This window comes from Papio anubis, chromosome 3 (genome assembly GCF_008728515.1).
Source record: "Papio anubis isolate 15944 chromosome 3, Panubis1.0, whole genome shotgun sequence".
In the NCBI taxonomy this organism is placed as follows: domain Eukaryota; kingdom Metazoa; phylum Chordata; class Mammalia; order Primates; family Cercopithecidae; genus Papio; species Papio anubis.
Window position 1 is genome coordinate 176,864,259 of NC_044978.1, and position 13,364 is coordinate 176,877,622.

The window sequence follows — 13,364 nt, forward strand, 5'->3', positions numbered from 1 at the left end:
TTTGCAATGGAGGCAGCTGAAGAACTAAGCCTCAAAGAAAGGCTTCAGTTCACCTTGGGACTGGCTGAGCAGTCCACAGCTGCTCACACTGGCTCCACTTGCTGCACGTCTTGATGTTACAAGTTTCTACATACCCTGGGAGACACTTCACAGGAATGAGACAACATAAATAAACATCAGTGGTTTACCTGCAACAAAGTGTGCACTGCATGCATGACAGGGAAAACTCCTTCAGTGGCTGATAAACATTCTGAAAATCCAATGAAGTATCCAATTTTAAGGCATCCCAGGATGATGGTAATGACTGCAAACAATGTGATACTACCTAAATGCGGGATGAAAGGGGAAGTGGAAACACACGCATTGCATTAATATACATTGATGTCATTTCAAAATAATTTCTATTATGTATTAAACCCTTATGTATATGGTCAAATGATTTTTCCCAAGGGTGCCGAGACCATTCAATGGGAAAAGGGCAGTCTTTTCAACAAATGTGGTGGGAAAACTGGATATCCACATGCAAATGAATGAAGTTGGACCCTCACCTTACACCATATACAAAAATTCACTCAAAACAGATAAAAGATCTAAAATAAAAGTATAAACCTTGTAAAAGAAGACATGGGGGAAAGCTTCATGACATTGGCTTTGGCAATAATTTCTTGGCTGTGACACCAAAAATTCAAGCAACAAAAATTAAAATAAATAAGCTGAACTACATGAAAATGAAAAATTTTTGCATATCACAGGACGCTACCAATGAAGTGGAAAGACAACCCACAGAACTGGAGAAAACATTAGCAAATTATATATCTAACAAGTCATTAATATCCACAATATACAGATTTGTTTACACTAAAAACCTTGTATAATGAAATCGTACAGTACTGTCCTTTTGTACTTGAGTTTATTTTACTTCGCATAATGTCCTCATGGCTCATCCATACTGTATCATGCGTCAGAATTTCCTTCCTTTTTAAACCAAATAATATTTTGTTGTATGTCTATACCTCATTGTGTTTATCCATCCATCTGTTGATGGATGCTGGGTCGCTTCCACCTTTTGGATACTGAAAATAATGCTACTATGAGGGAATTTATAGAGAATTCTTATATATCAACAATAGTGGGCTGGGCACAGTGGCTCACACCTGTAATCCCAGCACTTTGGGAGGCCTAGGAGGGTGAATAACTTGAGATCAGAAGCTGGAGACCAGCCTGGCCAACATGGTGAAACCCGTCTCTACTAAAAATACAAAAATTAGCCGGGTATGGTGGTGCATGCCTATAATCCCAGTTACTTGGGAGGCTGAGGCAGGAGAATCCATTGAACCTGGGAAGCAGAGGTTGCAGTGAACTGAGATCACGCCATTGCACTCCAGCCTGGGCAATAAGAGCGAAACTCCGTCTCCAAAAATCAATCAATCAGCAATGACGAAAGCCAATTTAAAAATTGGCAAAGGACTTGAATAAACATATCTCCAAAGAAGACATAAAGATGGCCAGCAAGTATATGAAAAGATGCCCACCATCACTAATTATTAGAGAGATGCAAATCAAAACTACAAAAATACCACCACACTATCAGGATGGCTACTATCAAAAAAAAAAAAAGAAGAAGAAGAAGAAGAAAATGATAGAAAATAACAAGCATTGGTGAGGATATAGAGAAATAGTGCTCTGTTGGTGGGAATGTAAAGTGGCACAGCTACTATAGAAAACAGTAGGGAGGGCCTTCAAAAAATTCAAAACACTATTACGGCATGATCTGGCATTTCCACTTCTGAGTATATACCCGAAAGAATTGAAAGCAGGGACCCGAGGGGATATCTGTATTCTCCTGTTCGTAGCAGCATTATTTTCAGTATCCAAAAAGTGGAAGCGACCCAGCATCCATCAACAGATGGATGGATAAACACAATGAGGTATAGACATACAACAAAGTATTATTCAGCTTAAACAGGAAGGAAATTCTGACACACGATACAGTATGGATGAGCCATGAGGACATTATGCGAAGTAAAATAAACTCAACCACAAAAGGATAATACTGTAGGATTTCATTATATGAGGTATCAAATGTAAGCAAATTCATAGACAGAAGTAGAATGGTGGTTGCCAGGTGCTGGAGGGAGGGAAGAATGAGGAGTTAGTGTTTAATGAGGACAGAGTTTCGGTTTTGCAAGATGAAAACCTTCTGGAGGTTGGTTGCACAGCAGCGTATATGTACTTAACACCACTGAGCTGTACGCTTAAAAACTGGTAAGCTGGTAAATCTTATATATATAAATGCATGTTTTACCGTGATTAAAAATATGTTAATAAAATAAATTCTAGCCCAGGCATGGTGGCTCATGCCTGTAATCCCAGCACTTTGGGAGGCCATGGCGGGAGGATCACTTGAGGCCAAGAGCCTAAGCAACTCCATTTCTACCCAAAAATTACATAAAAATTATTTCTAAATAAATAAATAAATTCTACTGTTGAGTTGCGAAGGTAAAACTAGAAGGCAGGTGCTGTTCATCACTGTACCCACCCCATAGCCCAGAGTCTGACAAATGATATACAATCAACGAAGCCTGGTCCAATCAACAGAAGGCTTCTAGAAGCTTTTTCAAAAAGGAGCAATCTAAGAACGTCACTGTTCTACTCAAAAATCTACTCTAATCCTAAAATCCTGTTCTCTGAAGAGTAAGAGTGCAGCTGGCCGGGTGCGGTGGCTCACACCTGTAATCCCAGCACTTTGGGAGGCCCAGGTGGGTGGATCACCTGAGGTCAGGAGTTCGAGACCAGCCTGCCCAGCATGGAGAAACCCCGTCTCTACTAAAAAATACAAAATTAGCAGGCATGGTGGCACATGCCTGTAATCCAGCTACACAGGAGGCTGAGGCAGGAGAATCACTTGAACCCGGGAGGTGGAGGTTGCAGTGAGCCAAGATCACGTGATTGCACTCCAGCCAGGGCAACAAGAGTGAAACTCTGTCTCAAAAAATATATATATAAATAAGAAATTAGAGTGCAGAGTGTGCAGGTCATATAGGTATACAGTAATTCTCTGAACTATCTTTGCCACTTTTCCATAAATCTAAAGTTTTTCTAAAATAGAACATTTATTTATTTATTTATTTGAGACAGGGTCTTGCTCTGTCACCCAGGCTGGAGTGCAGTGGCATGATCTTGGCTCATTGCAACCTCTACCTCGTGGGTTCAAGTGATTCTTGTGCCTCAACCTCCTAAGTACCTGGGATTACAGGCGTGCACCACCATGCCCAGCTAATTTTTTGTATTTTTAGTAGAGACAGGTTTTTGCTATGTTGGCCAGGCTGGTCTTAAACTCCTGGCCTCAAGAGGTCCACCTGCCTCAGCCTCCCAAAGTGCTGGGATTACAGGCATGAATCACTGAGCCCAGCTGAAAGCATATCAAAAAAAAAAAAAAAAAGATGAGTAAGGGCTCTAGAGTAGTAGCTGAGGAAGGGCCTGTGCTAGATGTACTGAAGAAAGGAAGCAATCTTTGATAAGATAATGAGCATGGTTTTGCCCAAAATATAAAAACAAACTAATAAAAAATATGCATATAAAAAAGACTGGAAAGGAATATACAAAATACATTAAAAAGACACTTGGTGACAAATGAAGAAATTAGTGAGAAAAAGGCTGTGATCATGAGCGCTTGATCAAGTCAGAGATCCTCATCTCTCTCCTGGGCTAGCATTGACTGTCATTTACACATTTGCTCCCACCAACAGGAGGAAACTGGATCATGTAGGACGTGCATTAAGGCACTGAGCAGAGAGGAGGGCATGAGCCATAACATTGGGCTATAACGTTACAGCTCCAGCCTGAGAAGCCTCCTCTGAAAAGTAATGCAATCGCCTGGCACTTTTCCACTGCTCAAAGCCTTATAGAAACAACTCTAACTCACTTTTTTTTTTAATCCTGGAAATGCCCCAATGAAATCAGAAACTTTGTAAGAGTGGAGATTCGATCCCAGTGCTTTGAAATGTTTTGACAAATACGTGGTTGGTTTTAATTACAAAAAAACATAGCAAGATGAGGTGAGGCAGCGTGGTTGAGTGGCAAGAGCACAGGCCTGAAACTATAGGAACCTGGACACTCACAGAACACGTGAGTCACTTCCTGCTCCCAGCCTCAGGATCCCATACAGAAAATGAGGATGGTCTACAGCAGTGGCTCTCAAACTGGAGCCTGCATCAGAATCATCTGGAGGGCTTGTTAAAACACAAATTTCTGGGCTCTGCCTCCAGAGTTTCTGATTCAGTAGGTCTGCGCGGGGCCCCCAAAATTTGCATCTCTAACAAGTTTTCAAGTGGGGCTGCCACTGTTAATCTAGGCCCCACTTTGAAAACTACTGGTCTAAACCATCTCTGTGGTTGACATGTCAAGGGTTCAGTAATAAACATTTACATATTTTCTTATACTCTTTAAGTCCTCCCTTTCTTCCTGTGTTCATCCATTCATCCATGGATTCATTCACCCAGTTATTTATACAACAAATATCTTGGGGACTCCTACTATGCATGAGACATTGTGCGGAGGGCTCAAAGACAGACATACGAGATTGCTATAGAAACAAAAATATACAAGTATAATATTGCATAAGTTGGGGTGTGCACGAAATATCAGAGAGATGAGCTGGCAACAGACTTTTTCTGTGCAGCCTGGGAAACCAGAAGACAATGGAAGAATCTGCCACAAGGAAAGGACTGCACCTCAGAAACCTTATTCCCAGCTAAGATGTCGCCCACGTGTCAGAGCAAAAGGCAGAACGATGTTTGAAGATATACAAAATGTAAATTTTTCCACAAGTATTTATTGAGCAGCAACCATGGGCCAGGCATTGTCCCAGGCACTGAAGAGATAAAGGTCAATAAAACAGAGTATCTGCCTTGAGGAGTTTCACATCTAGTGGGGAAGGCAAAAAATAAACCAGTAAATAGTAGACATGTAAGGAATGTCAGGAAGTGCTAAGTGCATGAAGAAAAGTAAAGCAGAAAAGGGGACTGAGGTTGAAGGTACATGGACAGGAGAGGAGGTGACTGTTGAACAGAGAACAGAGGGTGAGAGAAAACTGTCATGCACATAACTCATCTGACAAAGGACTTTAACCAAACAGCTTGGAACTGGAAGAGAGTCCCCAAAAGAGGGGAAGATGAAAAGGAGAGCAAATTACAGTGACCAATCAACTTTGTGGAAGGCTGGAGGCATAAAGGATGGAGAGACAGATAGAGATAGATAATTAGATTAATAGGAGAGAAAAGAAGAAAAGAACTTAAATTCAAATGGATAAACTGCCTGAGATGTGTAATTTACATGCCCTATAAAGACTTGTCATACAGAATAGACATTTTGAGGCGAAATTCTATTAACCATCTCTACAAAACCCCTAAGTTCGGCCGAGTGCAGTGGTTCACACCTGTAATCCCAGTACTTTGGGAGGCCGAGGCAGACAGATCATCTGAGGTCAGGAGTTCGAGACCAGCCTGTACAACATGCTGAAACCCCGTCTTTACTAAAAATACAAAAATTAGTCAGGTGTGGTGGCAAGCACCTGTAGTCCCAGCTACTCAGAAGGCTGAGGCAGGATAATCAATTGAACCCGGAAGGCAGAGGTTGCAGTGAACCAAGATTGTGCCATTGCACTCCAGCATGGGTGACAGAGAGAGACTCTGTCTCAAAAAAAAAAAAAAAAAACCGCCAAAAACAACAACAACAACAACAAAACCTAAGTTGGAGAAGGACTGGATACGGAACAAAGAAAAACCTTTGAAAGCCTTCATGGTAAATAAACAGAAAGGGAGAGGGAGGAAGGGAAAGGAATAGGGAGGCAAACGCACGCTAAAGGTCCCATCCCATGAGATAGAGAGGATGTGGGAGCAGCAAGCATCTTGGACTGGGACACGGTGTGGCTCGCTGAGGGAAATGTTCAATGTTTTGTTTTCAAATAAGAATGAAGTAATAGGCAGCTGGGCGCGGTGGCTCATACTTATAATCCCAGCGCTTTGGGAGGCCAAGATGGGCGGAACACTTGAGGTCAGGAGTTCGAGACCAGCCTGGCCAACATGGTGAAACCCCGTCTCAACCAAAAACTTATCCCAGTGTGGTGATGGGCACCTGTAGCCCCAGCTACTCAGGAGGCTGAGGCAGGAGAATCACTTGAACCTGGGAGGTGGAGGTTGCAGTGAGCTGAGATCATGCCACTGCACTCCAGCCTGGGCGACAAAGCAAGACTCTGTCTCAAAAAAAAAAAAAAAAAAAAAAAAAAAAAAAAAAGAAAGAAGTAATATGCATCTGATTATGAGAGTAAGGAAAGAAAAAAAAATGGCCATTAATGGAATAAAAAAATCACAATAAATATTTCAAATGCTCAAAAAAGGCAAAAATGTGGAAAAGGAAAAGGAAGAATTCAGAATGTAAAATATATCATCATAAACATCGTAAAGAAAAATGGAAACAAAAAAGTCAAATATATAAATTATTACTGTAAATTAGAATGATCTAAATCCTCCCACTAGGTAGTAAGCAACAATAGGAAGATTGAATTAAAAACAAAACCTAGTTACATGATCTTTACACAAATCACACTTTTAACAAAGTAATAAAGGTTTAAAATAAAGTAGTGGACAAAGAGGAATCAGATAATGCAAACAAAAAGAAAGTCAGAATGGCAATATTAATATCAGACCATACAGAATTTAAACTTAATGTAGTAAGTAGGATAAAGAATCCCTCCTCCTTTGTCACTACATATGATAAAAGACAGACTGTATGAGGAAGATATAACAGCCACATGTGTGCCCAAATAAAACAGTTTTTGCTTTATATATACACATATATGTATAAATATATATAAATATAAATAAATATATATATTATACATATATATTATATATATATTTTAGATGGAGTTTCGCTCTTCTGGGCCAGGCTGGAGTGCAATGGTCCAAGCTCTGCCCACTGCGACCTCTGCCTTCCAGATTTAAGGGATTCTCCTGCCTCAGCCTCCCTGCTTTATATATTTAACTGCTGGTAATAAAAAAAAAGAATGGAAAATTTCAGAACTAGATAGATCAAGTAGACAAAATATAAGACATAGAAGAATTGAATCATACAATCAATGAACTTGTTTTTATATGTATATAAAATCTTGCATACCTCAAAACAGAGTATACAATGTTGGATGTACATGGAATATTGACAAAAATCATGCTCTAAAAGACAGTGGAACATAGAGTGGCAGAGGCCAGCTGCCCAATTCCTACCACTTATTAGCTGATGACCTTGGGCAGTTATGTAACTTACCTTTGCCTCAGTTTCCCCATCTCTAAGATGTAATGACAGTAATAACACCTATCTCATAGGGGTGCTGAGGAGATTAAGTGAGTCATTACATGGAAGTCGCCTAGAACAGTGTTCCTTACCTAGAAAGTTCTATAAGCAGGATGTTATTGTCATCACTCAATTGCCAAGAAAAAGTCGATGCATTAGAATCAATTAGAAAGTTTACCAGCTACAATACTTGAGAATAATCCAAAGACTACCTAGGGTACCCATCTAGTGATGGCAGAGGGACCCCCCTCCTCTTTGGTAGGCACCCAAATCCCTCCTAGGAGGCTAGAATCTTGAACCCCCCTCTTAGAGGTGGAAAGTCTCACAGAGTTAGTCTACATTCTATCCCATGCAAGAATGCTTTCCAATGCATCATGACTGGCAGCCATCTGACCTCTACTTGGACAAACCCAGGGCTGGGAGGCTCAACATCTCTCAAAGCGCACTCTTCCATCACCAGCTGGTACTTACTTTATTTATTTTTTATTTTATTTTATTTCATTTCATTTTATTGAGATGGAGTCTTACTCTGTTCCCCAGACGGGAGTGCAGTGGCATAATCTCAGCTCACTGCAAACTCTGCCTCCTGGGTTCAAGCAATTCTCCTGCCTCAGCCTCCTGAGTAGTTGGGATTACAGGCACCCCACCATGCCCAGCTAATTTTTATATTTTTAGTAGAGACAGGGTTTCACCATGTTGGCCAGGCTGGTCTCAAACTCCTGACCTCAGGTGATCTGCCCACTTCAGCATCCCAAAGTGCTGGGATTACAGGCGTGAGCCACCGCGCCTGGCCTGGTGCTTACTTTAGAATGCTTTCCTTTATATTGAAGTGCAGTTCACTTCCCAGAACCATCATCCTCTTCCCTGGAGCTTCTATCATCATTCACTTATGCATTCACGCATCTAGTCATCCATCCGTCAATCCATCCATCCATCCATCCATCCATCCATCCATCCATCCATCCACTCATTCATTCATTCATTCTATTATTCAGTAGATATGAATTGGTATTTACTACATGTTAAGCACCATGCCAGGAGCTCAGGATACAATGGTAAGCACATTCAGACAGGGTCTCTGTCTTTAGGGGCTCAGTCCAGCTACCCCAACAGTCACTGAATAATACAATCTCCTGCTTGATTAGTGCTAGAAAGAAAATGAAGAGTGCTATGAGACCATACAACGTGGGAGCTGCCCCTGGTCTGAAACTATCAGGAGAGGCTTCCCCGAGGAAATGACTCTTATTTGCTGAAAGACAGAGGAAAGACAGAGGATGTCACCTGGAGCTGACAGGTGCAAGGCAGCAGCACTTTCTACTCTGACCTCCTCATTCTTCTCTCTTCTAGACTGACCCTCCTTTTGTTCCTCCTGCCACCACTCTTTCTAGGGGCCTGTAAATGCTCAAGGAGGATGATACCCTCCACGCACAGTCTGAATGAAAGCCAAGCTTGCATCTGATTTTTTGGCAGCAACGTTCTCTTGTTTGTGTTGAAATTGTGACACTATGTCTATATTTTCCATTGGACCAGAAATTTCATCTAAGAAAATAAATATGTAAGAAAATGCATGCAGTTAAGCAAGACTCTCATAGTGACCCCAGAATGGATCTTGGGGATCACTCCTCTTTTTCCTGAGGGATTTGCCCTCTGCCAATTGATCTAAGATTGTCACCAGCACCAGGGCAGAGCTGAGTTCCTGGGTCAAACCTGTCTTTCCAGCTAGAATTCCAGAGGAAACCCTAGTCCCTGTTGGAGTGCTTCCTTTTGGCACCAGGGCCTCCCGACACTAATAATTAGCTTCTTGCTGCTTTGATGAACCCACAGGAATGGCCAGGTCTTTGCAAACTGCTTCTCTCAACATCCCTCAGCTCCTCCCAGAAAGGCTGGGATTCTTATCTTACTGATGAGGAAAGCAGGACTCAGAAAGGTGAAGGTGATAGAGCTGAGACCTCAAGTCAAGCCTTCCAGAGCCAACACCATTTCCGTGATACACACACCTCACTTGAATTACATTATTATGAGGAAACTCCCTGAATGTCTAAATAGCCACCATCTACTGAACACCTATCACATGCTCTCTCTACCTCGCCCATTTATTCCCTCTCTACTTAGTGTCCCAAAGACACCTCAAACGTAGCATGTCCAGAAGAGAAATGTAACATGTCATTGGTTTTGTGTCCCCACCCTGCTCTTCCCTTTGGCTTCCCAATCTTGGGAAATGGTGCAACCGTTCACCCATAGACTCAGGCGCCAATGCTCGGAGTCAACCTGGATGGATGGCATGAGATGGATGGATGATGAATAAATGAATTATGATAGAAGCTCCAGGGAAGAGGATGATGGTTCTGGGAAGTTAACTGCACTTCAATATAAAGAAAAGCATTCCTTGGATAAGCACAGACTGACAAGAAGAAGAAGGAGAAGGAGAAGGAGAAGGAGAACATTCTAAATGTACCAGGCCAGGTGTGGTGGTTCACGTCTGTAATCCCAGCACTTTGGGAGGCAAAGGCAGGTGGATAACCTGAGCTCAGGAGTTCGAGACCAACCTGGCCAACATGGTGAAACACTGTCTCTACTAAAAAATAACAAAAATTAGCTGGGTGCGGTGGTGTGTGCACCTGTAGTCCCAGTTACTCAGGAGGCTGAGGCAGGAGAATCACTTGAACCCTGGAGGTGGAGGTTGCAGCGAGCCATGATCGAGCCACTGCACTCCAGCCTGGGCAACAGAGTGAGATTCCATCAAAAAAAAACCAAAACAAAAACAAAAAACAACAAACAAACAAACAAAAAAACAGCAGGGGAGAGAGGAAGAGAAGAAGGAAGAGAAAGAAAAGAGAGAGAGAGGGAAGAGGGATGGTGGAGAGGATAGAGGAAGGAAGAGAGGAAGAAAGGATGAAGGAGGAGAAGAGAGAAAGAAAATGAGGAAAAAAAGAAGGAAAGGGAGGCCGGGCACGGTGGCTCACACCTGTAATCCCAGAATCTTGAGAGGCCGAGGCAGGCAGATCATGAGGTCAGGAGTTTGAGACCAGCTTGGCCAACATGATGAAACACCATCTCTTCTAAAAATACAAAAAATAGCTGGGCATGGTGGCAGGTGCCTATAATCCCAGCTATTCGGGAGGCTGAGGCAGGAGAATCGTTTGAACCCAGGAGATGGATGTTGCAGTGAGCCAAGATTGTACCATTGCACTCCAGCCTGGGAGACAGGGCAAGACTCCATCTTAAAAAGAAGAAGAAGAAAAGAAAAGAAAAGAAAAGAAAAAAAGAAGGAAAGTGAGAGAGGAAGGAAGGGGAAGAAATAGGGAGGGAGGGAAGAGGAAGAAAGGAAAGGAGAAGGAGGGAAGGAAGAAGGGAGAAAAAAGGATGGAGGAGAAAAAGAAGTGAGGAACAGAAAAGGGGGCTTTGACTGCAGGAAAGCACAGGTAAAGGCTCATGTGTATAATCCTTTTTAGCCTGTGTAAGTCAATACCCTAAAACAACACTTTGTGCCTTGTTTTAAATAGTACCAGATTCACTGTCATTCACAGAGTCACAAAACCATGAACTTCCCTAAAACAACCATTTTCAGAACAGGAATTTGGGCCAGCCTGCAATGGTATCAAATTTTCCCAAAAGCAAGATACTAGATCCAGTCCCTGAGCCTAAGAAGCCTAAAATCTCATCTGGATGATAAGGTTCATATCCAATAGTCATAATACAAGGCAGAAATGGACAAAGACCAAAAGACCTTTACAGAAGGAAGGTCATGGTGGCCCATGGAAGTGAGGAGTAATTCCTGCCAGGCATTTGGAAAGAAGGTGGCATCTGGCCAGGACCTTTGAAAGAAATGTGGAAAGGAGGCCTAGTGTGTGCTGGGCAGCCACCTCGTCAGTCACTGGATCCTATCCAGTGCGGGATCCCTGTTCTACAGATGCTGAAACCAGGGTTCAGAGTAAGGGAGGCAATCAAGTAACTTGCCCAGGCTCATGCATGCAAGGAACACGGAAGCCCCACTCTAATGGAGATTTAAATTCAGGTCTAATATGAGAATCCAAGTGGCCATGTGTGATGTGTCTGGACCACATGGTGTGAAATGCACTCAGCCTCTCCCAGGAAGGTTACTCAGACAGAGGCTTTCTTCACAAGCATGCTCACCATGACCTCCTCCCTTTCACCTGCACCACATCTGTCTCCCATTCAAGACTGTCAGCCCCAGCCAGGCACAGTGGCTCATGCCTATAATCCCAGCATTTTGGGAGGCCAAGGCAGGAGGATCCCTTGAGGTCAGGAGTTTGAGACCAGAAGACAACACAACGAGTCCCTATCTATACAAAATAAAACAAAACTTAGCCGGGCAAGGCCATGTGTGCCTACAGTTCCAGCTATTCAGGAGGCTGAAGTGGGAGGATTGTTTGAGCCCAGGAAGAAGAGGCTGTAGTGAGCTGTGATTGTGCCACTGCACTCCAGCCTGGGAAATAGAGCAACATTGTCTCAAAAAAAAATAAAAATAAAAAAAATAAGTGGCAGCCCCTTGAGGAAGGGAAAGTTCCTATCTTGACAATTTCAGTCAATACCTGTGAATACCAGCAGGAGCCTCTATCCCTCTCTGCCCCACTCTGCATCCACGCATTCATTACTTCATTCATCCCCCCCTCATTTTCTCAACACCCACTTCGTGCCAGGCCCTGAGGTGGCTCTAGGACCGAGAGACAGGGATCACAGAGCTCCCCAGTGGAGTGGAGGGTACAGACATGTCGACAAGAACACTGGGGCCCAGTGCGGGCTGGGGGCGTGTGGTCAGACCTGCAAAGCGGGGAGGAGAAGGGGGTCGAAGAAGCTTCGCGGGAAGAATGGGGTGAGGCCTGAACCCTGTCTCGGAAAGCAGGGAGGCAGGCGGGAGAGTGGAAAAGACATTCCTGGAGGAGGGAACCGAAGGTGCCAAGTGTGCAGAGGCAGAGATCCTGCGAAGGAAGAAGAAAGTCAGCGAGAATGACCCCAGGACAGGATGAGAACAAAGGAGGGGATCAAAGGAAACGGGCCCTCAGGGGTCGGATGCTAGAAGGCCCTGAGTGCCAGGAGAGGGAGTGTGGCCTCCATCATGGGGTCAGTAGGGCCACTGCATGGCTTTAAGCCAGGGAAGGACTGGAGAGATTTCTGTAACTGTAGCTGTAATGATGGAAGCGTCTGGGAGAGAGAGAGGAAAGAAGGGCAGAAGGGAAAGCAAGGAAAGATGCACAGAGACCAAGGCAGAAAAGGCTGAAGGGAAGACGGCAGCGGTGGGAAATGCGCAGAGCCGCCTCAGGATGCAGCCAGCGGGCGAGGAGGCTGAGACCCGCTCGCCCGGTGCCTGGACTCACCGCGCAGCCAGCCGGCGCCGGCGTGCGTGTCCTTGAGGCGGAAGAGGCGGCGGTGCGCGGAGCTGCGGCCCACGTACCACAGCATCCACAGCAGCTGCAGCAGCATGAGCGCCGTCAGGAAGCACAGCAGGTCGCTCTTGCCCACGCCCGCGGCGTGCACCGCCCAGGCCAGCAGCAGCAGCAGCCCCGCCACGAACACGATCAGCCCATACTGGCTGCTCAGCGTCTCGGCCAGCTTCTGTGGGACGCTGGCGCGCACACCGCCCCGCCGGGGGACCGGGGACTCCGGGGACCTCGGGGCCGAGGGGGAGGGAGGCGGGCAGGCCGCGGGCCCCGACGACCCCGCGACCGAGGTGCTCGCAGCTGCCCGTGGCGAGGCGGGCGACCGCAGGCCCTCGAGCATCTTGGAGACACCCGCGCCAAGTCTGGTCCCGGGGGTGGCTGCCGTCGGGCTCCGCCTGCGCTCCTGGCTCCTGTCCTTGCCCCGACGCCTCTGCCAACCAGCACCCCCCTTTTCACCTCCCCTCCTGTTCCTACCCCACGCCTCTGCCAACCTGCTCCCTCTCCTGTCACCTCCCGACGCTCTCCCTCGCCTCTTCAGCCCCTTTGTCCTCCGTCAAGGTACCACCCTGTCCACTTACCCAGCGCCCCACCCCGCTGACCCAGGATTCTACGAGC

General features: G+C 45.0%; 1 protein-coding gene across 1 annotated transcript in view; it reads right to left on the reverse strand.

Annotated features, from left to right (window-relative positions):
• OTOP1 (otopetrin 1) overlaps positions 1–13,089 on the reverse strand; it is a 37,266-nt gene extending 24,177 nt beyond the window's left edge. The window contains exons 1-2 of the mRNA XM_003898476.5: positions 12,687–13,089; positions 189–325 (exon numbers count right to left, since the gene is read on the reverse strand). Coding sequence (XP_003898525.1) covers positions 189–325; positions 12,687–13,089 — 540 coding nt within the window. The remainder of the gene's footprint in view (positions 1–188; positions 326–12,686) is intronic.
• Positions 13,090–13,364: the final 275 nt, after the last annotated feature.